This window comes from Ambystoma mexicanum, chromosome 7p (genome assembly GCF_040938575.1).
Source record: "Ambystoma mexicanum isolate Mex_15411 chromosome 7p, UKY_AmexF1_1, whole genome shotgun sequence".
NCBI classification, from domain to species: Eukaryota; Metazoa; Chordata; class Amphibia; order Caudata; family Ambystomatidae; genus Ambystoma; species Ambystoma mexicanum.
Window position 1 is genome coordinate 578,887,702 of NC_090939.1, and position 27,591 is coordinate 578,915,292.

At 48.4% G+C, this 27,591-nt stretch overlaps 1 protein-coding gene across 3 annotated transcripts in view; it reads right to left on the reverse strand.

Moving 5' to 3' along the window:
* Window positions 1-27,591, reverse strand: part of UBE3A (ubiquitin protein ligase E3A) — a 784,873-nt gene that overhangs the window by 65,692 nt on the left and 691,590 nt on the right. For all 3 annotated transcript variants that reach the window (XM_069636585.1, XM_069636586.1, XM_069636587.1), the window contains one exon: window positions 26,795-26,938. In XM_069636585.1, coding sequence (XP_069492686.1) covers window positions 26,795-26,938 — 144 coding nt within the window. The remainder of the gene's footprint in view (window positions 1-26,794; window positions 26,939-27,591) is intronic.

Below are 27,591 nucleotides of genomic sequence, written 5' to 3' on the forward strand. Positions count from 1 at the left end.
ATGAGCCCTGTGTTTGTAAAGCAATATCGCTTGCCTCTCGCATCCATGGAGTCCCTGACGGAAATCACCAAAAACCTTGAATCCTGTAATTGGTCCAGTCCACAGCACCTTTAATAATCCAGTGCTGGTGATTTTAAAACCAAATGGCCAATGGAGACTCTGTGCAGGCTTTTGGGAGCTAAATAAACGGGTCCACATGTCCCTATGGCATCTTCCCTAGATTGACCAGGGGCTGGTCCAGATCCAGGGGTCAAATGGTATACACTGACTGCCATTGACCTGACAAATGGGTACTGGACCGTGCCCGTCAGTAGGGAGGACCAATACAAGCTGGCCCTTCCCTTTGGGGGGCAGCAGTACACGTGGACCCGGACTCCCTTCAGATACATAAAAGTCTGGCAACAAATTCAACATCTTCCTACAAAAGGCCATGTCCGACTCTGGTGAAAGGGGTATCCTGGCCTATGTGGATGATTTCCTGATAAAAGAAACCAACTGTGGGGGAACACATAGCGGAAATCCTATGTTCTGACCCAGTTGAGGGTTGCCGGAGCAAAACTGTCCTTCCAAAAGGCAGTGGTGCAGGACCCGTGTCAACTTTTTGGGACACAAAATAACTTCTAGGGTCTCTGTTCCCAGGAGGAGGAGGAAGCACTCCTAAAACTAAAAGACCCCACAACTCTGCATGAGCTAAGGAGCCTCCTAGGACTGACTAATTACAGAAGGAGGTTCATTAAGGATTACGCAGAGGTCACAAGACCCCTGATCCATCTGATGAAGGGGGAGGTCAAGTGGGAGTGGGGTCCAGAACAAGCAGAGGCAGTAAAACAACTCAAAAGAAGTCTCAAGCACCTTGTCTAGCTTACCCTGTCAAAAAAAAAAGTTCTTCTTGGAGACAGGGTTCTCGAATACATGTTTGACAGCAGTATTATGTCAAAAGCATGGCAATGTCAATAAAGTCACCTCCTATGCAAGCAAGACTTTATCCTCTGTGGAGGAAAAATTCAACTATTGTGAAAAGGCACTGCTGGCAATGGTGTGGTCATTGAAGAATTACCGCCCTTTCATCCAGGGGGAACACATCATAGAGGAGATACCACACCAGACTTTGCAATACCTCCAAAGTGACAGATTCCGGGCGGGAAATGTGAGTAATTCCAGAATTACTTCCTGGATTCTGTCAATGCAAGGCTTTCCTGTGGAGGTCAGATATGGCCAAAACAAGAAGAGTCCCCTCGCGCAAGGTCGGGCTGACTTGCATGATTGTGCTAGAGAAACCTGTCTCGAGGACGAAAGTCTCAAAACCCAGGACAACATGGAGGCGTACCTGAATTCCCCGCACAAAGTCTATGAAGAAGACAAGTGTCCGGGAATTCCCACAGTTTATGTGGATGGGTGCTCTTACCATGTTGAGAACAATGGGGAAAAGGAACTGGTGGCCGGCGTTGGGAATGCCTGGGTGAATGATGGCACAGAGCCCTCTGCTGGGTACAAAATCGGTCCCCATAGTAGTCAGGTGGCAGAGTTGATGGCAGTTCATCAGGCCATCCTCACTGCCATCCAACACCAACTCCACGAACTGGTCATAATCACTGACTCAGATTATGTCGGGAACGGGTTTGTGGATCACCTGGTTAATTGGAAAACCAGAGGCATGCTATTTGCTAATAAACCGCTTAAACATGGCAAGCTAATCCAAAATATTGATTATCTGGTCACCTCTAATGGGATGACCATCTATTGGAAGAAGATGAAGGGTCATTCCAGAATAAAGGGGCCAGTCAAAACTGGAAATGACCTAGCTGATCAGCTGCCCAAAACCAGAGCCATCCAGGGGGATCTCCTTGAGGTTTCTTGTTGGGGGCAATCCAGGTCATTGCTGTCACTAGGTCCCAGCCAAATGCTCACAATGAACTCTCAACTGACCAGTGGAGTAAGGAGACTCCCAGATGCTGATTTAATCACGGCACAAAAAGGGGATCCAATTATTGGGAAGTTTTATCAACACATTGAGGATCCTGAGAACATTCCTCTGACGGATACCAATTACATTGTGAAAGAGGACCTCAGGGTGTTGATGAAGTGCCCAAAAAATGTTCCGATTCCAAGACGTTTTTTTGGTAAGGAGATCCATCTCTGGCTGTGACCAGTGGGTGGTACCTACCTCATTCCAAAACCTGATGGTTAGTCACGCTCATGACGCAGCCACAGCCGGTCATCAGGGGTTTCACACTACTTGCGGGAGGTTGCATACTGGCTACACATGGAGCAGGACCGCAACCAATATTTGACGGGGTGTCTTATGTGTGCACAATTTCAGCCAACATCACTCTCACACCGAGCTTCCCTCCAGAAGAGGGGGATGATCCTGCCTTGGTCAGATTTACAAGTAGATTTCATTTGGCCCGTGATTCGCTGCTCTAAAGGGGGGGGGGGTGAACAAGTACATGTTAACAGTAACATGCTTGTTTACCAAATGGGCGGAATGTCTCCCGGCCCCAAACGGCAAGGCAGAAACAGCAGCTGCCCTGATGTTGGCCTTCCCCAAGGATTGAGTCAGAGCGAGGTAGTCACTTCACCAGCGAAGTGATGACAAAGATGTGGTAGATACTTGGGGTAAAAAGGAAACTTCACATTGCATACCACTATCCTCTAGTGGGGGGAGTGAGAGGTACAATAAAACCATTGAGCATTCTAAAAAAGTTTGTGGCAGATCCTGGGCCCAATTGGGACATCTGATTACCGCTTGTCCTGATGGCCATCAGATCTACACCATCTTCTGCGACCAAGATGTCTCCATTTGAGCTAATGACTGGACGAAGGATGGTGCAATCTCAGCATCTGCTCTATAGAACACAAGAGCAGACACTGATAAACGCCTTCACAACTCATTGAGTATGTTGAGAATTTGAATTTCCAGCGCCCTGCGTATCCAGACATTCCAGGTCCATCTTTGCAAGATTCCAGACTCTACTGTCAGGCCAAAGCATAGGTGATCCTATCCCAGCAAGGCCACTGATCCAGAAACCCCACTAAAAATCCCAATAACAAGCGGGAAAAAGCTGTGGTACCTTTTTGGGAGTATCCTGTGACCAGACCGGCTTTTTATCCGCTACCTGCATGCCCACTGTACCCTTGACATCCAGTGACCAGACTTGCCCAGCTGTATGCGGTAAGGGGCACCCGCCGTGCTGTGACCAGAGCCCTTTGAGTCCAGAACCCGGTTGGCTGTCCCAAATCCCAAACTCTGCGGATTGTGAGTATTTCCCCATCCCATAGCAACACATAGCCTATCCCATCTTGACCGTTTGTCTATGTTCTAAGTAATCCTATTCATACCCTGGTAACTTGTTTAAAACTGTTAGAATTCTCTGTGCATCCTGTCTTTGATTTCCTAGTGTTAGCGCTATCCTTCCATTCACCCTATCTCGTAACTCCTTAGCAATATTTTGAATCATTTAATACATTTCCAAATAGAGACACGCGGCGTGAAGGGGGTTAAGACTGTCACTTAACCTGTTTCATGGGCAGCGCTATCTTCTTGATAATCTAGTTTAAGTAAAACTTGTCCCTTTTCTTTCCAAACCGATTCTCTTTTTAACTGCTTTATTTTACCAAAGCCCAATTTCTTTCACCTTGAAAATCTCATCCAAGTATTCAGCTATAGTCACTCTTTCACTTCTATATTGTCCCTGTGATGTGCATCTATCACCCAGCCTAAAAACCGCATTCCGATTCTTTATCTTTCACCGGTTAAAAAAAAAACCTTCTGCCATTTAAAACTGCAAAAAGTGTAAATTGCAACTTTTCCAAGTGTGATTTTGACTGCACTGTGTTCTCAATTTTGTGATACTTTGCGTTATAGTTGCTAGTTATATAACATCCCTGATACTGTGATCAAACACATGTACATCATTATTTAAACACAATTATTTGCGAAATTCAGAGTATCATTTTATGCCATTGCAAAGGGTCGGATTTTGATTGTTTGCTGCCTCGGATCCATCCCTGGCTCCCTGCTGCTTCTTTCTATCCACTCAGAAATCGATTAATTGGGGTTTGAAGGGGGAAACCTTAACTCGGGTGCCATCTACCAGAATAAAAAAAGTGCTCCGATTCATGTGTGCTTTGGATATGTTCTTGTAGAAGGTTACCAAGTGTATTTCTGTGGTTTTCATTATCATTATCACCCCATTGGTGATTGCTGCCCAATATAAAAATTGTTTGATTTCCTTTGAAATTAAAATAAATATTGTATTACCACTCACCGGCCTGGTTCATGGTCCATTGTGACCCAGGGTATTTGTAAAAGGGGGTTTGAGATGGGTTGGGTATCGGCTGAACTCGAATTCGTAGTCAAAGAAAAAAGTATTCTCATTGAGCGCTACATCCTAGGCTAAGACCAAGGGTCCTGGTCCGGTGAGCGACGCCCGACTGGAATCCTTCACAGTGTTTACTTGGATACCTGTATTTACTGATTTCATTATACAGCTCTAAAGCTCACATTACCCCTCTTAAGATATGCCTGGCTGCTCAGTCACACTACCAACTTGTGTAGTACAGGCCTATGTAAAAAGGCGGGTTACCTAATACGAAGAGCTAAGTCATGTGTAGTACCACACCAGTTGGACTGCACTAATTCTTACCCAACAGTGCTTACAGAAGGCCGATGGGGTGGTGCAAGTGGTCACCTTGCTGCTGACATCCCAAAAAGCTGGTCTCTGAAACGCGATGGTAGTGGCCCATGCGGTCAGAGCAAAGGCATTAATCCCCTCCAGAACAGGTGTGCCCTTGGCCGTGTACGCCTGCAAAATGGCCCGAACCATCCAATGGGCAAAGGAAGCTTTGGAAGTTGTTAGGGTTGTTGTAGTGCACCCAAAGGGTACTGCATACAATCTTGCCTGACACCTGGCAATAGGAACCCAACCTTTGGTATAAGTATTTAGTACACCGGTTGGTAGCGTGTTGAGCAGCAAGGCTCATCTCAAGAGGGGGTCAGTGTGAGCTGTAGGGGAGTTAAACAGAGATTCACAGTGACAATTAGTCAAATCAACTTTCTTGATTAAACAATTAATTTAACAGTTCGAGTAGGCCTTCTTCAGAAGGGGCAATAGAACAGTAACACTAAAATACACTTCAAAAATGTACACTCTTAATATTTCTAAATCAGCAAGTACCCATTTGGGATGGCCCACAGACACGACGTACATCCTCAGGTGAGTTCAAAAGTTAGGGTGCTGGGGAAATTAATATCGCTGTTGCATTTAGAATCACGTTTAGGAATAGGTCAAAGGAAAACGTTATTTAGATTACACAAATATTCTGAAGCAGGTAAGTACTTTTGGTAACCCTCAATGCAAAGTGAGTTAACCCCTCCTAGAAGGAAGGCTACGCCTAAGCAGAGGAGAGTCGAGTCATTCAGGGAGCCAGGCCAGCCAATGATAAATTAGCAAAAGTGAAGGTGAACTGAAGCACCTCTTGCAGGTAAGTAAGTCTTGCACAATGTTTTAGATGTCTTTGTAGAATAGAAGAAATTCAATGTAGGGTCACAAGCTGATTAGGCTTGTGAGGTAAAGAAGCTGTTAGCAACTCTACAGAGGCCACCAAGACAAGTCTCCAACGAGGACAAGCAAGGTGGCACAACAAGAGGTAAATTCTCACAGATTTTACAGTACCTTTAGGTTGAAGAAAAGTGCAGCAGATCTTCTGTTCCTGTGAAGCTCTGCAGATGCTGGTGTTCCTGTGCCTCAGCTGTGGGGACAAGAGGGATGATTTCTGGGGACTCCTGCATTACAATCAGACGGTCACAGCTCGCAACCCGCAATCTTCAAACAAAGTGGCACTTCGGTGTTTCAGCTCCTTGCGTCTACCACAAATAGCAACACTGCAGTTCCTGGCTGTCAAGATGGACTTTCCTTGCATCTAGGGTCTCGCACTCTGTTGAGGGGGCTCAGGCTCGGTCAGTCCTGCTTCCTGGAAGTCCGGAGGATCTTCCTGGAGCTCTTGGCCAGCTTTAAAAGCAAACGCATACAATCTGGTGTTCCTCTCCCTGGCTATTCGGTTCCAGCAGCGACTGCAGTGGAATTTCAACCAGCTCCAAGAGGATGTCCAGGTGGCTTACTTTGGAGTTGATTGGTCCCACCAACTCAAAGGGAGAAGTCATCCTTGCAGGGGTTTCTCTGTCGATACTAATTTGGAGGTTCAGCACAGCAGGAGGGCTTCACCGGGCAAACCAACGGTCCAGAGGTTGCAGCAGGTGTCCTCTTAAAGTTCTTCTTCGGATTCCTTCGTCCAGTGGTCGACTCTGCCTTCCAAGAAAAAAAGCCTTGCCTTTTATTGAGGTTTCTCCCATTCATTCCAGCATAGCTGTCAGTCACCCAGCAGGGTGGTTGTCCTTGCCGGACAGCCAGCCGGCCAATCACTCCAGAGGCGGGCTTCACTCCTGAATCCCGCCAAAGGCAAAATGAATAAAGGGACCAAAACTGGTTTGGCGCGCAGAGTAAATCTCAGGAAGGACCGTTCCACAAAGAAAAGGTGGAAAAAAAAAAGAAAAAAAAAAAAGACTGGGGCCATTGACAAAAATGGCACGCTTGGGTGCTTTACTTCAGCCGCGAACGCAGCCTGCTGTAATAGAACACCACGGTAGTTAAAAGTAATCCACTGCCAGCAGCCATTCATTGAGGAAAGGGTTACATAAAATTGTTCTATGAGAAGCTAGACAAGGGGGATACTAAGTAACCCCTCCAGCACCCTATTGTAAGATAGTGTGTGCTTGGTCTAGAAAGTTACAAATGTAAGTAAAGTCAATTTCACTTTACTGCTCTTGGAAACAGTTTATCCAAGAGAAGGTATTTAAACCTTGGAAAATCATAAAGGCTTCCCTGTGCCACTGCACTGAAGGTGCAGTGTGACACAATGTAAAATGTGATGCCTATGGAGTTTGTCAGACTCCATAACCAAAAGAAACAGTTCAAAATCACATTAAAATACATGAGGGATTGGGAAAAAAAGGCCTCATTCTCTCCAGGTTAAAAATTCAAGTCCTCAAAATCCAGCAAAGTTGCTGGGAGTTACTAAGGTAGAGAGGAATTTGCACATTTCTGAGAATTCTCCCTAATGGTTGTCTAAGAGCCGGGGGAGGAGGCCCCAAAAGTCACAAACAATGCCTCAGACTTCCTGAAGGACTTTGTGCGAGAGAGAGAAAACTGGAGGACTCTCTTGAGTTCCAAGGAACGTAGAGCCCCCTCTATCTTTGACTGTGGGTTCGGGAAGAAAGCCGGCAGGCAGATCTCTTGATTCAGATTAAATGGAGAGACCTCCTTGGACAAAATGTGTAGGTGAGGGCGCAAGATGACCTTCGTGAAACGTGGTGAAGGGCTTGCACGAAGACCATGCCTGCAGCTCCTTAACCCTGCAGGCAGAGGTGAGAGCCAGCAGTAGAACTTATTTTAGTGTCACCAAGTAGATGTCCATAGAGGGCATCAGCTCGAACAATGGCTGCCAAGTAAGTGCAGCAAGTATCCACCTGGACTCCAGAGCAAGCCAGATGTGCTGCAAAAGCCAGTACATCCATCCAGAGGACAGGTGACTGGGTCCAGACCGCTGTCAAGAGCCCAATGTGAGAACCTAGTACATTTACTCTTATACTGGGACCGAGTCAAAGGCCTCCTGGACTGCTGAATGATGTCCCAGTTGTCACCAGAAAATTGAGCATGGTGAAGCCTCAGTTGGCCAGAAACCAGGCCGCCAAGGCCAGCTTGGCCGGGTCCGGATGCTCCACTGCTGTGACAGAAAGCTTGTGCTGGAGATCGGAAGGTGGACGGGACCCTGGGAGCACAACTGCAGATCTAAAAAATAGGGTCTTCGAGGCCAGTGGCGGGCAAACAGGATGAGGCTGCTACCCACCAACGCACAAAACTTGCAGAGGGTCCGTTGGAGGGGTGGGCAGGAACGCATAACACTTGCAGCTGTGCCAACAGATCTTGAAGGCATCTCCCAGAGACACCCGTCCTGCCCATGAAGCAAACTGGGGGCACTGGAAATCAGAGGGGATGCAAACAAATCCAGGGCCATGAACCCCCAAAGCTGGAACAGGGGTAACAAGGAGTCAGTGTGCAACACCCACTCGTATGTGTTCAACCCCAAGTGGCTCAACTGGTCTGCTTCTGCATTGCTGTTCCAGAGAGGTGGACTGCTGAAATCAAAACATCAGACAGTAGGAGCAGTGGTATTGGGATCCTGTCCGACTGAGACCCAGTCTCCTGCTCCCAATTGGCTTTCAGGTGGAGCTGGAGGCACCTCATCTTGAGGCGAGCACGCAGGATGCCATCAGGCCCAGAATGTGCTGGAAATACCATGCGCTGAGGTGGTCGAGTTGGCCAGAAAGTGCACCGCCACCTCGCGGAGGGACAGGAGCCTCTTGGGCGTAGAACACCCGCTGTACTGTAGTGTTCCAACGCACCCCTAGGAAGACAAGTTCCTGAGATGGGCACAACTGCGTCTTCCTTTGGTTGAGAGAGAACCCCATCTGATGAAGGCTATCCGCCAATCTCTGGCAGGATTTCAACATCCCCTCGGGTAACCGTGCCCTCCAGCGACGCCATTGGCTTGAACGGTTTGTGCGCCAGGGCGCCCAAGACTTTGTTAAGGTCCCACACGGGGTGCAGTCTCTTGATGGGCAGGAAGAACCTTGCGAGTCTCAATCGGATGTTTCTTGATGATAGGATTGGAGGAGGAGAAGATTTCCTCCAAGTTCCAGTAAGCCCCAATGGCTGCGAGGTATGTGCGGCATGTGTCTACCTGCACGCCTGAGTGGGCGAGGTGCGCGGAAAAGGAGAGCACGTCATCTAAGCTGCATGCCAGGGGGTCGATTCCCTTGGAGTCTGCCCAGTGGCAGAATCTGGTCCATTTGCCTTTGTACTGGGCCCTGGTAACCTTGGCCCTGGTAGCCTTGCTCCTGGCGCTCAGTACTATCTCCAGATTGGCCTGTGAGGCTGAGGTACCGAAGCGTTACCTGCTCAAGTACCATGCTGTGAGGGCAAGTTTCCCTGGCGCAGGGTGGATGACTGTTAGGCAAAGTTTGCATGCAGTACCTTCCGGGACCACTACACACAACTATGACTACAGGTGTAAGCAAAACCAACCTTTAGTATAAGTCTGTTCCACACAGTTTTTGGTAGAGAGCTGAGCAGCCAGGCTTATCTCAAGAGGGAATGTGAGCTCTAATGATGTTACACAGAGGCCTACAAGGCCTACAATCACAAGTTTTCAAATAGACTCTTATACTCAAGGTTTCTTGGCAAAACACTTATTAATTTATTACACAGTCAGTTAGAAAACGTTCACTAAAAGCTGGCAATCAATATCACAAAAATATACTACAATACTTCCCACTATCCTGTTCTGGGGCATTTAAACTACTTTGAAGGAGCAAAAAAGCATAAGTTAATTATACAAATAGTAGAAATATTCTTAAACAGTGCAAATAGAGTTCACCAGAGGAGTTGTTCCAATGCAATAGATAGGCCAAAGCCAATGGGCTAGAGTCTTGTACAAGTAAAAACGGTTCTGGTAGTTAAACGGAAAAGTGTTTGCCACAGTTCTCAGTAGTTCATAGAAGAAAGATTCATATGTCCGGTCACAAGCGGACTAGGCCTGCAAGTTGCCAAAGTTTCACGCACTTTCGCAGTGAGAGACAAGTTCTCTCGGTCAGGTTTTCACAGTACCTCATTTTGAAGAAAAAGATGCCGCTGATGACTTCTGTTCCTGGCAGTTCCTGCAGATCTCGCTGTACCTGAGCCTCAGTCGTGGGGACAAGAGGGAGGACGTCAGGGGGCGGGGGGGAGGTCTCCTGCACGGGGACTGGTCACAAAGCTGGCAAACTGCAAATCTTCTGTTCCGGTAGCTGTCGTCAAGCACTGAAACTGGTGTCCTCCTTCCTGGCTATTCGGTTTCCTGCAGCACTCTGAGCAAAGTACAACCAGCTCCGAGAATGGTACCCAGGTGGCTTCTGAGTTGAATGGTCCCACCAACTCAGTCCTTGAAGGGCTTCTCTGTCCAGACGAAATTGGCGATTCGGACCTGCAGCAGGGCTTCACCGGACAAACCAACGGTCCAGGAGTTGCAGCAGTCGTCCTCTTCCAGCTCGTCTTCGGTTCTTTCGTTCCAGTGGTCGACTGCATTCCAAGCCAAGAGACTTGCCATTTAAACTGTTCTCCCATTCATTCCAGCCTAGGTGCCACTCCCCCGCAGGGTGGCTGTCCTTGCCGGACAGTCAGGCAGCCAATCACGCCAGAGTGCATTTGGGTCTCATAGGAGACTAAGCACAGGGAGTTTCGGGCCCCTCCCTCACTTCCTGCCCACCCCAGACACTCAGGTGCCCGAAGCGATCTTCAGTCCTGAAGCCCTCCAAAGGCGTAGGAACAAACGGACCAAACCTAGTTAGGCGCGCAGAGAAACTCTAGAAGGACTTTTCCAAAAAGAAATGGCGAAAAAAGAAGACTGACTCGTTTAAACAAAGGAGGCTCAGACGTCATCTCGAAAATCCCACGATTTAATGCTACCAGTGTTCGCGGTCGGGAAAGGTCATGGTAGTTCGTTGTAAAACCACTGCCACCAGCCCATTCGAGAAGAAAGGGTAGGATTGGACTGCTACATGAGTTTCTAGACATAGGGGATAATAGGTAACCCTTCCAGCCCTCTTTTAAGATAGGATGTGCTGGGTCTAGGAATATAAAAAGACTAGTAAAGTCAATTTAACTTTACTTTCTCTGGGAAACAGTTTATCCCAGAAAAGAAATCTAAACCTTGGGACAGCCTAAACGTCCTCCTTGTGTCACTGCACTGAGGGTGCTGAGTAACACACATGAAAAGATGATGCCTATGAAGTGGTCTAAAATCCCATAATCAAAAAACACAAGAGTAAAACACACATCAAAATACGAGAGTAGGAAAAAAGGCTCACACTCTTTCCAGGTTTAAAACCAAGTCCTCAAAATCCAGCAAAGTTGCTGGGGGTCTCTAAGGTGAAGGGAATTAGCACATTTATGAGAATTTTCCCCAACAATGACTCTGCCCCCTCTGTGCCAGAGGATGTGCTGGGCCTGTCGGGAGGTGAATCGGGGGCACCTCTGAGAGACTGAGAAGCTCCGAAAACTATGGCTTGGCCAGCCACCATGAAGCTATTAGAATGATGAGGAGTTGGCGAGACTCCTTGATCTTGCAAATTACCCTGTGAATCAGGGGTGTGGGTGGAAAGGCGTAGGCTTTCATGCCGGTCCACTGGAGATGAAACGCGTCGGACAGAGAGCCGGAGCCCTGACCTTGCCAGGATGCGAACTGGGGACACTTCTCGTTGTGCCAGGTGGCAAAGGGATCTACCTGGTGGTAACCCCACCTGTTGATCTCCTGAATAACAAGGTTGTTTAGCTGCCACTCGTAATTGTCCGCTCCCAGCCTGCTGAGTCTGTCCGCTTCCAGGTTGGATTCCCCCAGGAGGTGGACTGCCGTGAGGTAAATTTAGTTTTCCAGGGCCCACGCCCACATGCTGATCGTCAGTCTGCACAGAGGAGGGGATCTGGTGCCTCCCTGCTTGTTGACGTAGTACATGCTAGTCGAGTTGTCCGTCTAGATGAGGACAACCTTGCCACTGAGAAGTGGTTGGAAGGCCCTGAGCGCAAGCCAAATGGTGTTGAGCTCTAGCCAATTGATGTGGTTTTCCTGATCCTGTCGAGTCCAGGTGCCGTGGACAGAGAGATCGTTCAGGGTGGCTTCCCATCCCTCGAGCAAGGAATTCATGGTGACGGTGGCCTGCGGAGGGAAGGACTTGGCCATCCGTAGGCGGTTGCAGTCTCTGGACCACCAAGTTAGGTCTGGGTGGAGAGATGGAGGAACGTTGATCAGCTCGGATTGAGAGCCCTGCTCCTGGTTCCATGAGGTCACGAAGTGCAGCTGAATCCTCCTCATCCTTAGTCTTGTGTGCGGGACGGCTAATAGGGCCGCTGCCATTAGACCCAGGAGATGTTTTTACCCCCCCCATGCCTAGGTTGCTTCTCTGCTGAGGAAGTGGGTGGTCGCGCTCTTGATAGCCGAGATTTTGTTTATTCATTTATAATGCGCGCCAGACCCGAGGGTATCAGGGCGCAGAGGTTACAAGGATATACACGACTTAGATTACAGCATAAGTTACATATGTCAAAACAGAAATAGCACAGTGGTTGCAAGGTATAGGGAACAAGTATGAATCAGTAAGTACACTGAGAACACGCAAAACAAGTAGGCTATATGAGAACAAAGGGTAGCATGGCTAGTCAGTAGAGCAAAACAGTAGAGTGGGATAACAGTCCTTAATGATCGGTTAACTTGAGCAAATTGATGTAGTTCAGTCTAAAGTTCGGGTACGATTGATCTTCTCTAATTGAAGGCGGCAGGGTGTTCCACCTCCGAAGGAAACACCTTTTGGGAGCAAGTGTCCCAGATGAGGCCCAAAACTGTGAGTCTGCCTAGGTTGCAGCTGCGACTTCTTGAGGTTGAGTGAAAAGCCCAGATCGTGCAGAGTGCTCATAAGGGCATGGGAAGAGTGGTGAACTGCTTCCGGAGATGTAGCCCTGACGAGCCAGTCTTTGAGGTATGGGTAAATGTGGAGGTCCTGCGCTCGGAGGAGGGCCGCAACTGCATTCATGAGCCAGGTGAAGCCCCTGGGGGCCGAGTTGAGGCCAAACGGAAGGACCTTGTACTGAAAATGGTAGCCCATGATCCTGAACCGGAGGAAAGAATGATGGGTCTGCCAGACCGGGGCGTGCAGGTACGTGTCCTTCATGTGCAGGGAGCACATCCAGTCTCCCTTGTCCAATGTCTCCGCTATAAAAGCTGGCGTAACCATCTTGAATTTTTGCAGGGATAAGGAGAGGTTGAGGGTGGAAAGGTCCAGCACAACTCTCGGGCCCACCTGGTTCTTCTTCTGAATGGCGAAAATCCAGGAGTAAAAGCCAAAGCCTCGCTGGGAGGCTGAGACTTCCTCCACTGCTTGGCTCTCTACGAGCAACCGGATCTCTGAGAGTTGCTGTCCCAACCTGTGGGAGTGGAAGGGAGGAGAGGCTGGGTTGGGGCGGAACCCCGTGGATACTACGGAGAGGAACCAGGGGTCTGCGAAATTATGGCGCTACAAATGTGCATGGAGAGGTAGCCTGCCCCCCACCGGAGACACGTGGACCCTACGAGGTGTGTCACGCCTTCTTTCCCTCAGAGGCTGTCACGGAGGAGGGGCACTGGAAAAAGCACTTACCCTGCCCTGCCCCCTTTTTGTTGCTTACGCCGGTTCTGAGACAGCGAGCGGTCCGGCTGCCTGGATCTATGTTCCTGGAAGCCTTGGAACCCTCCAAACGTATGACCCCTCTCAGAACGCTGCTGAGATTGGGTGTACGCTTTGGCCGTTGTCTTTGTAAGGATGGATAAAGACTTGGCCGTTTGCGAGCTGTTTTTCTTTTTGTCCAGATCTTTGTCCGTGGAGGAGTCGAACAGGTCCCCCCCCCCCCCTCGAATGGTAGATCTGGAAGGAAGTCTGCAATTTCCCACCATAATTTTTGGTTAGCGGCAGCCTGACGAAGATGTAAGGATGCGTTGGAATAGAGTTTCTTGCTGTACGCTTCCAAGATCTTCTACTCCTTGCCTAGCAGCGCCGCAGAGGAGGCGGCTGAGGACGACTGAGGCTTGGAGTACAGTGATGCCGTAGCGATCACCGATGGTTGCAGCGGAGGATGGGCCGAGAGCAAGAGTGTATCCCCTCCATCTGCCTGTAGTTGGTGTCCAGGTGTCGATTGAGCGGCTGGGCCAAGTGGGGCTTGAGCCAACCCTTCTTGGCCAGGGAGACTAAATTGGTTTGCATAAGAATCCCCTTTTTGGCGCGTGAGGACTTCAGCCAGGGCCCCGTCTGCCGGCTGCTCGAATTCAGGCTGGGGCAGGCCCAGATACTCAGCCAGCACAGCAAGACGTTTGTGGAAGGCCCTGGCTGAGGATGGCGTGTCAGGATGATCCTCCTCATCCGTATCCTGTGGATCTCTGGGATCCTGTGGAGGAGTAGTAGTAGTAGTAGTTGGCGCCAGAGGCTGGGGAACCGGGACCGCAGCCGGAAGCTGAGGCGGCGGCAGAGGCTGGTACGAACTGCCGGAGGAGTCGGCTGGGGAGCCGACTGCACCAGGGGCAGGGGCACCGACTGAGGCATCTGTGGTGCCACTAGCATTGCGGGAAGGACTTCCCTGATGGCATCTTTGATGATAATCCCCAGGTGACTTCATGAGGCTGAGGAACTTCTCGAAGAGGACCTCTTCACTGGCCGAGGGTGCTGACAGGGTAGCGGGAAGCTGCTGGAGCCGTTGCATATCCTGTCCATACGGACGCAAAGGAAAACTGCCCTGCGCAAAAGAGGGGTAGACTGTATGCCACGTACCTGGTGGAGGCCAGTCCCACCTTGACACTCGTTCTTCACCGAATTCCTGGAATGGCGTCGGACGGGTGCCTCTGTTTCTGTCTGCCTCGGTCTGGCGCGGCAGTCATTTTGTCGAGCTGCCTGCCACGTGCCTATGACGTGTTGCTCAGCCCGCTGGGCCTGGCCTCGTCCAAGACTCTTGCGTGTTGATCACAAGGCTTACCCTGCTCATCGGGCCTAGGCCCGGTAGGTGCGACACCCTCGACCCGTAGAGCTGTGTTTAGGCGCCCTCTCGGATGTATTGCTGGTATTGGGGCGTAGCCCCTCGGCCATGGTGCCGGTACAAGGGCAGAGCCCCTCGGGCGAACACCTGGTAAAAGAACCTTCCGGGCCTTCAGCACTGTCACCGGGAGGATCCCTCGGCCGGTAGCTGCAGCAGCCTTGGTGCACGTGCTGGTAGAAGGACCTAACCGGTCCCTCCCACACGGGAGAGACGCAGGGAAGGAGTCTCCCTTACGGGGTGCGATGGAGAATATCAGCCCTACCTTGGGCCTGGTTCGATGTTTCACGAAGTTCTTGAGGTCCTCTGGAGGCGACTTCTGGAAGAGCTCCTTCCACCTGGCTAGTCTTTTCTTCAGCGCTTTCGAAGACAGCGAGCCGCACACTGAACAAGCTTGCCAATCGTGGTCTAGACCAAGCTAACGTAGGCAGAGGGGGTGGGGGTCTGAAGTTGGGAATAGCCTGTTGCAGGCTGGACACTTCCTGAACCCTGTAGAAGTCGACATGCGCCGGGGAGGAGCGTGACGCCTGAAGACCGAGTACTTGAATGACAAAGACAAAAAAAAGAAGACAAATAGAATAAGTATCCACAAGTGGCATTACATGGCCGAAGCATAACCCAGGAGCCCTGGTGAATTCGGCCCGTTCCCCTCAATGTGGAAAAGGGGACAGAGGTGTGGCGGCAGAGTCAGGGCAGAGCATGCTTCCCTGGGCTGCACCTCTGCGTGCCCTGAAATTTAAAGGGGGAGGTTTTTTCTGGTTGAAAAGGTTCTGTCCCCCGGCCCTTGGAAGGGACACCCATACAGTATGGAGGAAAGGGAACGGGACGTAAGAGTACACCATGTCTCCTAATAAGACACCAAACTGAACCCCCAGTCACCTCTGCCAGACGTCAAATTGCCCTTTTCAGGGCTTGATGTCCCACGTGGCAATCCATCTGTAACTGAATGTGCAGGGAGAAGAGGACGAAGAGGATTTTGTTTTGGTTGTTAAATTCAACAGGGCTGTCAAGTAAACTCATAGGCCTGAGAGATGGGCCAGCAGGTTTTCAAGGCACCAGTTTAGCCTTGGATCGCAGCCAGTCAGGTGGGTAAAAAGTATAAATCTCAGAGCTCCGCTCCTGTGCGCTTCAGGAATACACTGCAGCCTGTTTCAATCGTGGCTTACGCGGTCTGACAAAAGTGGGCTGCCTTGTGTGTCTACCCTATCTTGCTACCAGAGGAGTCTGCACACTGGCAGGATGCTGTTGGGACGTAGGTAATTCCATCTGCGTATTTGACTGTGCGCATATCTAACATTGCTGCTTTCCTGGCCCAGTATGAGAGGGACATAAGACACAAGGTGCAGTCTCTCTTCGGGTTCCCCCCATCCCTCCTAACCCACCCCCAGAGGATAAGCAAAGGGAGACTGAGGATCTGGTCTGTGAGGCAATTGTGACCTCTGAAAACTTTATAATACAGTTTACTCTGAATTCTGGGTTACAACTTCCTCCTTGTAAGCACTGGCATTCTGAGGCAGCAATCCTGAGCCACCGGGTTTCAGGCCAGGGATGCAGTCCAAACACTTGGGACTTCCCAAACAGTAGCAAACAGTCTTATTAGAGGTAAGTGCCTTGCCACTGCTCTTCCATTTGACTGACACAGCTTGGTCTGTGGGCATCTTGTTGAAGTCGAGCCAGTCCATTTTCCACCCTCAAGTCGTGTCAAGGCCCCTTGCCTTCACCTCAAAGGGCACACAGAGGAGGTAGCCAGGGAAATAGGTCCGGCCCCAACAACCGCCCGCACACCCCAAAACACCCATGCAGGATTGATTTTTCATCAGCCCGTCAAACAGACGACACTCTGTTGGAAGAAGGGGTCTCAAGCAATTTGTCAACTTGGTGGTCCATAATATCGGACAAATGTATGCTGGAAATTGTGGCAAGAGGCAACGCACTACTCTTCATTAGAAAAATCTTCCCATATGCCACCACGGGAGCAGAGTGCCCAAGGAACACATGGCAGTTATTGGACTAAGTGCTGTAAATGCTATTGAAGGCTACCATAGAGGTGATCCTCGTAGTGGTGAGGTGACAGGACGTCTACACTAGATACTTCCTCATTTTAAAGGGAGAATAAAGGCTCAGGCCCATTAGGGGCCTGCGATTGCTCAACAAATGGTCAGAAAAACTGCACATTGTCATCCTGCATGTCCGAAAGGAAGATCCTCTCTGTGCCCTGTGTTTTGAAGGATGCATATTTCCACCGATCCAATCCTAAGCAAAGCATGGAAAATGTGGAGTACCTGGGTGCACACTTCCAATTTAGTGTTCTCCTATTCTGACTCGGATCACCACCCAGCATGTTCACAAAGCATCTGGAGCCAGTGGCAGTTATTCTACGGAGACCAAGGGTCCACATTTATTCTTACCTTGACTGGCTGATTCCATTGGACCCGTAGGAGGACACACGGAAGTCTATGTGCTTAACAGTATTACTCCTACGTACTGCCCCTTTCCTCCATCCTTGTGGGCGTCCCAACATGGGGACGGTACTGGAACATTTGGCAGAAAAAATGTAGCTTCCCCTTTACATTTAGTATAGCGTGCGGGGTGTGGCAACGCCACACCCTCTGGCACCTCACCTCAGCCCCTTTTTCCGCATGGACAGTGTCGGACCTGGCAGCCAGCGTTTTAGCTCTCTGTTCGCTCCCCGTTTTGTTCAATCTTATTTAAGCTCCTCCAGCGCATGTCGGCTGCAGGAGGATTCACGAGATGTGCCTTATGAGACTGCTCGTTGCCGGCCCCCAAACCCCATGCACTCCGTCTTGAGTGTTTGGGGCCTGACCACCGCTGGGACGTATTTTCAGCTTGCAGCGCTCTCGGTCACAGCACATTTGAAGTATCTGTTGTCACGGTGGTGGGAGATCTTCCATACTCCTCCGCCCCACCTTAAGGACTTCGTCTCCAGGACCTCCTGTCAAGACAAGGTAGGCCCTCTGTTCAGCATGGCCCCCGCAGCAATGCCTTCCCTGGTTTCTCAGGGAGAGGTTTCTCGAATTCAGGTTCTAGCAGACCTGAGGCCTCCAAGGCTACCGGCTCCCAAGCCTAGGGGCCTGGGGGCTCTTCCAGGCACTCTGGGGGCAGCCCAGAGGCCATCCTAGCTACCGGCTCCCAAGCTGAGGGGCCCTACCGGCTGTCATCGGAAGGGCGATCAGGTTCGTCCACTTCTTCGACCCCAACGTGTAAGGGATAATCAAGTGCCACCTTCAAGAGTGTCCTTGGCACAATCGAGCATGGTTACCGGCACAGGTGCCGAGGGAGTCCGGCCTACCGGAGCGTGATTCGAGGATGTGAGTCAGGGCGTTACAACTACTAGCCAGCCAGCCGAGGTCTCAGCTCCTACCAGAGTGATCTGAGGTAGACTCTTCCGCTTCGGGTGCAAGACACAAGCTGTATCCTCCAGTCTGAGGGTTCTCAGGGCCTTTGCGCCCTCCCGCCCAGTTCATTGCGCAAGGCTTCAAAATGGCAGAGAAGCATGTGGCAGAGCCTGCCAGGTTGGCAGCCATCTTGGATCCAACTCTGGGCCCGCCCATGCTTTCGCCCATCGAATGGGCTTTGCAAGGTGATGTCAGTCCCCTTCCTTCTGGAAGCAGCAGCGGATTGTACGGTACAGGCATCTGGTAGTCTCAGGGATACATGTACCCATCACACCTCAGCACTTTGACTAGGAGCGGGGCCCGAGCGCCTGAGAGGGCAGGGCCCCTAGGGAACCAGCGGCTTGCGATGACCCCTTCTTCGAGAGCCACCTCATGCGTTCCCCTCAGATGAAGGAGCTCCTGCAGGATATTGACTCCCCGGCCCCCTCCTCTGGGTACTCCTCTTCCTCCAGTGCTGCCGGTTCTACTGCTGGTCCCTCCCTGGTCCAGGCGCGACCAGTTTTTCAGTCCCCCCCCAGCCCGGCACCCCTACCTCCTCCTGTACCACCAAAGCCTCCCCCCTCAACAGCCATTGGACCAGTCTTCGGCTCTGGACATAGGGGAGGGGGGGACCCCGCTGGTACCCGTGTTTTAGGGCCTGGACTCCGCTTGGTCTGTGAAAAAGGGCGGGGGTGGGAGGGGGAAATTGATGACGCCCAGGACGATGAGCCCTCGGCATCTGTTAAGGCTTTTCATGACCACCTTCAGGGCCTGACCGAGTTCTTGGGGGGGTCCCTCTGCTCAAGGAAGCCCCCCAGGAGTCGGGAGTGCTAGCAGAGGTTTTGGGCAAGCACACCATGATCCGGTCTGGCATCTCTCCCCAGAATGATGTCCAGCTGGTGGTGAGAAACGTCTGGGAGAAGCCCAGGGTTAACCCCCAGATGAACAAGAAGCTGGACAGCAGGTTCAGGCTAACGGACGGGGAGCCAATCCTCCTGGCCTCCCACCCGCAGCCGCATTTATTCAGTGGTGTCTGCAGGCTCGTTATATTCTAAACCATAGTCTTCCTCCACTGGAGTCACCTCAGTTGCCTTTGCAAGGAGGACAAGGTCCTCAGGTCTTTGGGCAAGCGTTTTTATTCCATGTCAGGAATGCATCTGGGCAAGCCAACGCAGACGCTCTCTTGGCTGCAGCTAACTAGAAGCTGTGGCGGGAGCTCAGAGAAATTCTACCCGACCTCCCTTCGGACAAGCAAGCCTCCTCCAAGCACAGTCTGGCAGATGTCCGGGCCAATACGGTCTCCCACATCGACCGACAGCAGAGGGCTGTGTGTTGGTGTCGAGATGAGGACGCTGGCGTGGATACACACCACCAACTTCACATCTGACGTGCAGGAGCAAATCCTGGATCTGCCCTTCAAGGACGTGGACCTTTTTCATTCGTTAACCGATGACGAGTTGACAAAGAAGAAAACTTCCACTCAAAAAGCCACGTCCTTGGCCATCCAGACGAAGCCAGGACAGAAATCCTTTCCTCAATCTCAGGGCAGGACAGAGTTCAAACCCTGTGCTTTTTCCGGCTTCAAGGGGTTTCGGGACCGCGGTACACAGAGGCCTCACAGGTCGCCCAGTGACAACCGGAGAAAGCAGCACAGGACTTTGCCCAGGTTTTTCAGCTCACCCCTCCTCTGCCCCGCCTCTGACCCCAACAAGCAGTGATGCCGGGGAACACGGCTCGCCTGTGGGGGGGGGGGGTCGTTTGGCTCTTTTCCCGAACAGTCTTCGACAAGCCGTGGATCCTCTACTCTTCGTCAGATCGGGTCCCCGGCTCTTTTACGGGAGGTCCTTTCGCTCTTGGAGATGCAGGCGACAGAACCAGTTTCTTTTTCAGACAGGGGCTCCGGGTACTATTCCAGGATTTTTGTGGTACTCAACAACCAGGCTGGCCTGAGGGTTGACCTGGACCTGTCATTTCTAAATCTGTCTTTACCGTTGGACCGCTTCAGGATGATTACTCCGGTGCACATAGAGTCTGTGTGCCGGGGATGGAGGTGTTCCTTGGAACTCAAAGATGCGTACCTGCAAGTACCCATCGACCAACCGCATAGGAAGTTTCTGCGGTTCATGATTGTGGTAACACTTTCAGCACAAGGTGCTTCCCTTCGGCCTGAACTGGGCCCTTCATGTCCTCATGAAGTTCATGAACCCTGGGCCAGGCTTTTAGGATAGTTCTTCTGAAGTCTAACCAAGGCCTTAACAAAATCATTCAATTGAGACAGTACAATACTCCACTCTTAGTATAAGGATGTACCGCCTGAGTATATGCTAGTGTAGACAGAGCAACCAGGCTCATCTTAAGAGGCAGAGAGGTCTATAGGAAAGTACACCTAACCTGTATACCAAGGATTCAACTAACAATCAGAAGTATTATAAAAAATAAAGGTGTATTATAAATACAGTTAGGTCAAGTTAAGTCTTGGGGTAAGTACTTTGTCATATGGTCAAACACATTACAAACACAACACCATGCTTGAAGATACACAGGCAAAGCATAAACCTGGTTTAGAAAAACTACCAGTATTTCTAGAAAAGTCAGACCTTATCAAACACATTTACTATAGGACACACCTATTCATGGGGAGTAGTACCATAAATTACTTTGCGATTACTTTCAGTAATACAAGGGTTTTATACCCTAGCAGTTGTGCAGTGACTCAGTTAAGGAATCACTTCGTAAACCAACCTGCAAGTATACTTTTCTGAATAGTGAAACACCAATTCAAGGAACAGTAGAAACCTATAACCACATTCAGGATAAGTTATACTAGTTGAGTAAGACCTTGTGGTGTGACTGAGACTAAGGTAAGCAAGAACTTTCATCACTAATTTAGGATTGCACCAGGCAGGCCAAGGTCAGCTACACCTACACAACACTTTTTAAGAATGGCACACAGCTATTCTAGACAGTTAAAACCTCATGTTGTAATATACTATTACAGTTGCTTTTCTGGTAAGCAATAACTTTACCTTTTTGGATTGCCCAAGGCAGACGAAGGTAAGTAAAACCCATATAATTTTTAAATGAGCCATCAGCAACTTAAAGGTTGGTATAAACCTAAGACTGTTTTATCATTTGTATAAAACAGACCATGGAAAGCAAAAATCAATTTTCACACTTGTCCCTTCTTGGTCTTTTCCCCTGCGCTCCAGGGTGGGAAATTCCTTTGTGTGATCTTCGGCGTGAGACATCGGTCAAGCCCGTCCAGGCTCCAGAGTGTCTGAAGGCAGGAAGGTGTCCAAAACTCAGCAGTCCTGTGTCTTCCAACAAGCCTGCGAGAATCCAGTTGAAACCAGAAGCTGGCTGTCCCGAAAGCTCAAACTTTGGTGGCATCCTGACCTCCAGAGACGTGATGCCAGTCGTTGAAGTCCCGTTGCAAGAGTGCTGTACCAGATTAGCGATGAAAATCCAGTCAACTTTATTCTGTCTTCTTCTGGCTCCTGAAAAGGGTGCTAAAACCACAGACGTGTACCCAGACACAAATAAATTCTTGCCTGGAGCCTTCTCAGTTGATCCTTGATGCAAAATCCCTTCCAAAGTCCTGTCTTCCGTCTTTATGACAAATGGATCCATCTACTAGGTTTTTGGCTGCAGATCCTGAAGTCTCCCCTGCTGCAACTCAAACCTGTGCTGAGGTACTGTGTTGCCTTGGGTATTTACTTACCGTAAGCCTGTGTGATTTCTGTAAAGCTTTGGGATTTTTCTGCGATTGGTAGTGCTCTTATCCAGTTAACCCAGGCCCACTGCTGGAATCCTCCTAGGGTGTGTTCTCAGAAGTCCCTGGACCCTTTCAACCTCTCTAAAGGGAGATTCCTACTTGTTTGAACAGTCTTCCTTAGGAACTCTGACTTTAGCTACTTCTGTGCCTATCCTCAACTGCCTGTTGGACACGCGAGACCTAGTGACATTCCTTCTGCCATTGAGAACACTCATGCTCCAACAATAAGGGAAAGACTTGAAGGATTGGGGCTGTTGCCTAGAAAAGAGAAAAAAGGGTTTAAAATGTTACTTACTTTTAAATGAGTTGGTTGGTAAATAACAGAGATTGAGCAGTTACAAACATTCTTACTTAGCTTGAATATGTGTTGTGCCATTCTGAAAAGTATATGTAAGGTTACTTTACTCACTTGTGAATTGGTTGTGCCTATTCCCTAAAAGTAATGCTGTTGGCTTCACTTAACTATTTAATTCAGATTAGTATTGTAAATTCACCAACTGGGTTTTGCTTTCCCTGGTCTGTTTTATACAGATTCTAAAGCACTCTTAGGTTTATACATACCTTTAAGGAGCTGGTAGCTCCTTTAAAAAGTATACAGGTTTTCCTTACCTTGGGCCATCCTAAAATAAGTTTAAAAGTTATTGCTTACCTTAGTCTGGGTTCCACTGACATGAAAAGCAACTGTAATAGTATTATTACAACATTAGGTTTTACCTGCCTAGAATAGCTGTGTGCCATTCTTAAAACGTGTTCTGTAGGTGTAGCTGATCTTGGTCTGCCTGGTGCAATCCTAAATTAGTGTAAAGAGTTCATGCTTACCATAGTCACTATTCTACTAAGCTGAAAAGCAACTGTATATGAGACCAAAAGTTCTTAATTACCTAGTATAACTTATCCTGCATATGGTTATATGTTTCTACTGTCCCTTGAATGAGTTCCACTATTCAGAAAAGTGTACTTGCAGGTTGGTTTACTAAGTGATTCCTTAACTGAGCGTCACTGCACAACTGATGGGGCCTAATACCCTTATATTACTGAAAGTTATCAGAAAGTAACTTATGGTTGTACTCCCCATGAATAGGTGTGTAATATACTAAATGTGTTTGATAGAAATAGTTAGTTTTCCAAACAAGGTTTATGCTTTGGTCTGTGTACCTTAAAGCATTGTGTTGTATTTTTATAATGTGTTTATGACTATGAGAAAGTACTTACCCCCCCCCAAACCCCCAAAGACTTAACTTGGCCTAACTTTTATTTATAATAAACCTTTAAGTTTTATAATATTTCTGGTTGTGTTTCTGTTGAACCCTTTGTATACAACACTTTCTTTGTACCTTCCTACAACCCCCTCTCCCCCCTAAGATAAGCCTGGCTGCTCTGTCTACTCTACCATAGTATAGGGCTGTACCGCCTGAGTATAAGAGTGGAGTCTTGTACTGCCTCAGTTGAATGTTTTTACTTAGCCCTTGGTTGGACTTCAGAAAAACGGTCCCTACAGAAACCATGACCAGAGAAAATTCTTGCCAAAAGCCTTTGTTAGGGGTTGCGCGAGGAGAAAACCTTTGGCAATGTTGTCCAGTGTAGGTCCAATGAAACGTCAGATTTCCTCAAAACCCGAAACATTGCGCATAAGCGGACCTCCCTTTATCACCATCAAGGTAATGGTTTGATAAAGATTTATGGCTTGATATAAAGATTTAATTTGAACTTAAAGCCTACACAGACACAGGTAACTGCAGGGTGAGTGGATTTGTTTCAGGAGGCCAGGTAGTGTGATCAAAGACCACTCCAGATTTTCTAGTTCACAGAGTGCAGGAGTGCATGGAAAATACAGTGAAACTCGACAATGGAAAAAAAAAATAGAATCCAGGGCGGGTGGGTGTGTGTGCCTAATACCCGAACATGCTAGTGACAATGGGGTCTGGGGACCACAGACTTGACAGCAGGGATCCACCACAGCATGACAACTTTTAAGCCTCAACGCTGAAGCGACTCCTTCAGTTTGAGCCGGTCTTCTGCTAACCTCATAGGGGGAAGACAGCACCCTGGAACCGGATACCAGACAGATTAAGGAGAGGCATGAGGGGCCCTCGATCCAGTGTCAAGTACTGTTCTTTTTGTTTCCACTTTCCTTTAATCTCATGGGGAGAATGCATTGCATTATTTGACCTTCACTATGTGCAGATCACATACTACTATGCAAACTGCTTTCACAATGGTGGAGTTCCAGGGTTCAGAGTGACAGTGACCCCCTTTACCTCAAATACCTCTTTCCATAGTTAAGTGATTCTCTACTATCTGCTCATCAAATTGGGCCAGCAGATTTTTATTTTGCTAAAGTCTAGCTTGCATGGAATTCTCATTGTGTGATGCATTTCTGTTTATGTCGTGGGGCTGCCAATACAGAGTTATATGTAAAATAATGAGAAAAGGCAATGGATAGCTGTAGGTTGAGTTTTGGACCTCAAATGAAAAATATATTTCATGTGCGTGTATGATTTTAAAAAAGACTGGGCCGAATCTTGGGAGGCAGTAGAACGCTGTACGCAGAGGGGGTTAAAGAGTAAAAAGACCTCGATTTAACTATTCATTTCATTGACTTTTCTGCTTTTCTTGGACGTTCCTTTTGCCATCAGAGGGACTTCAGTAGACGTACCACTGAATCCACAACTCAATTATGGTGTGCTACCCTTAGTAGGTCTGTGTGCCTTCAAGGCAGAATTGCACCATGAGGACTTCATTTTGTCTGTGGAAAGGTATTCTCACGCAAAAGGTTTTTGGGGGAGTAGGCTGGTGGCAGCTACAGGTTTTATTGTGGCTACCCCATCCTGTAGTCTTTTTACTGTGTTGGTGGGCAGATTCCCATATATGATGGCCACTTGGCTACCAAGTTTCTACAAAAATCCTAAACCACAACCATTTTGTTGTGTGGTCTGTGTGTATTTGGGCCACAAGGGATTGCCAAATTGTTTTTCCTATGTAGGTTCTGTTCATAGCTTACCCGGGTATCCTTTGCGTGTGTGGTATCCAAACTCGGACTGACCTAAAGACATCCAAATCTGAGTAACTAACCGGAAAAATGAGGTTGAAGGGCTGTCTTGATTACACAGCTATCAACACTAAATGCACAGATGCTGATTAGAGGGCAACCAGCCCATGCGCTTATCTGTAAGGATCCAAGAGTTACTGCTTCAGATCCGTCCAGATCCTACTTCAAACTACGTTCTTGTAGCTAAGAGTGGTGATGCTGTCCTTAAGAAGCTGGATATGGGCCTGAGCTGCATCTTTCAACGACAAAGCTCTGTTCCTCCCTGTCCAAGGGAATCTGGACTAAGACTTTTGGCTCATACTAATCTGCTAGATCATCCTTAACTGCAGTCCAAAGCTCCTGCCTCTGTCAGACTAAGAAAGGTGGGTGCCCTGCTGCTCTCCTGAAACCAAGTGACTTTGCCGCTGTTCACAAATCTTTATGCCCCAAAAACTGGGTATATGGACTTAGACTGCTACAGCTGCTCCTGCTTGATGGGTCTCTTCGGTACATGAACACCCATACTGGGTCCTGTGGCTTTGGCACCTTGTGTAATTTTGAACTGAACCAGTTTCCTTAACTACTGTCTAACCAAACCCAAGCCGGACATCTGGGAAAGACTGCTGCACCATCAATTCCTATGCCCTTCTTGTGGCAACCTTCTGTCTGGGAAGCCATCTCTGGTCATGGGATCCCCATCTTGTTGCTGGCACTGAGTCTTCTGTGCCATCCCCACCAAGACAATCTTTCTTCCGTATGCCTTTGTCACCACTCTGCAGTCATCCTTCTCCGGGCCTGTGGTGGTGGAACCTTGGGCTTTTACTCCTCTGGTAGGGTTGTTCTTTCTCCCCCTCTTAATAGTTGCCAGTCTCCATACAGATGGACCATGATTCACATATACTTAGCTTTTCACCCTAACCGCGTTAGGCCTATTGAGTTTGTCCCTTTAAACCATGCAGAGAAACTTTGATACTTTAGGTTTGAGAACAATCCTGGTATTTTTAATACCTACTTTTGGTTTCATGTGCATCATAATGCCACACATCACTTTACACTTCGGTCTTGGTAAAGTAGTTAAAATTATACCAACCTGTGTGATATTTCATCTACTATCTGTAAAGGTAATTTGGATCGTTTAGCAATTCTGTACTTTCCCTCTTGGGATTTCTACTACATACATGCACTTCTATGGGCATTGTCTAAAAATCACTGTTCTTCATTCCTATACTTCCTGTGGGGTAGATCAAGTTATACGTTTGGTATCCTTCATTGATTTACTCACTTTGTACACATTGTGGGTCTCTGTAGAACCCCTTTAGCTGCCTTTATATTACTTGTACCTCCTTTTTTTAGATCTATAAAGTGCATGAAGATGAACAAATGGAGGTGGCCTGCTGCATAAATCCCAGTAGCAAACATAGTACTTACCTGGAAACTGGTCTAAGGTGGTCACTGTAGACAAAGGAGGGGTTGCTTGAAAAGTTAACGATTGATGCTCTTTTCTGAAGATAAGTCATGCCAATTAATTGCAGGGGGAGGCACTCCAAATCTTTAGAGACTTGGACAAATGTCAAGCAGCATTTTTTCCTTGCACCTGGGCATTTACAGTTTTGCCAACACTTGGCTTCAGGTGGAGCGAGAAATTCTCCAGAATGGAGAGCTTTTTTTGGCTAGGGCTTTAAATATACATATAGTGCTGTTAGACTAGAAAAAGATGGAGGCTGGCAGAGGCAGCCAGTGGGGCAGAATAATTGAGGAGAGTGCAGACATTTGGGCAGGAAAACTATTTAGAATTTCAAAAGACATTTAAATGTTATAGCTTTAAGATCGTGGACTCTGCTATAAACCAGCAATTCATTCAATTTTTTAAGTAAGGAATATAGTGTTACTATACCTGTCTGTATCTGGGCCATTTTTGGCTATAATCATTTTCAATTTGCCTAGTCCTCCCACAGGTGCTCGGTCAGTGCCTGTTGTAAACTGCAAGAAAAGTCTTTTTTGCTCATGTGCAAACGAATGCACTATGTCCCAGAATTCTCTACAGCACAAGTGAAAAAAGGCAACTTAATTATATGCAAAACATATATACAGAAAATCACATGAATACATACATCATACATAAAATAGTTACAAAGATTGACAAATGCATCTACTGTAACAGTGCAATATTAGGTGTTGGTGCACCCTGCATTAGAAACAAGCATACCTGTTAAGAATAGTAACTACAATGAAGGTTTTCAACAGCTAAAACAGAAATTTTTGAAAAGCATTCAACTACTATTATTTCACAGTACACCAAAACCTTTTGTGACTTGTCGCTCTAGACCCTCTGCTGTTCTTGCCCGCTTCTGATGCAGGACTCTGGTTCTTTGCCCTGTAATTTCAATGCACTAGAGAGGCACACAAAAAGACCTGGGGTGATCCGTCTAGCCTTTTTTTTCTAGCCACGCTGCTAGCAATGAAGCAGGGAGAGGACAGTTTTATCTTGCAATTCCAATTACATTTAGGGGAGCAAAAAAAAGGCAGGGGAAATTAATGCCAGGGAAGGAAAAGTGTTGCAGATACAAAGCATTAATGTCGAGTGTGTGCATTTTAGGAAGAAAAGAAAGTTGTAGTATGCAGGTGTTTACAGGGCTGAGTGGGGTTCTAATAACCTAAATCACAACTCATAGTACGAAGCAGGTGTCCATT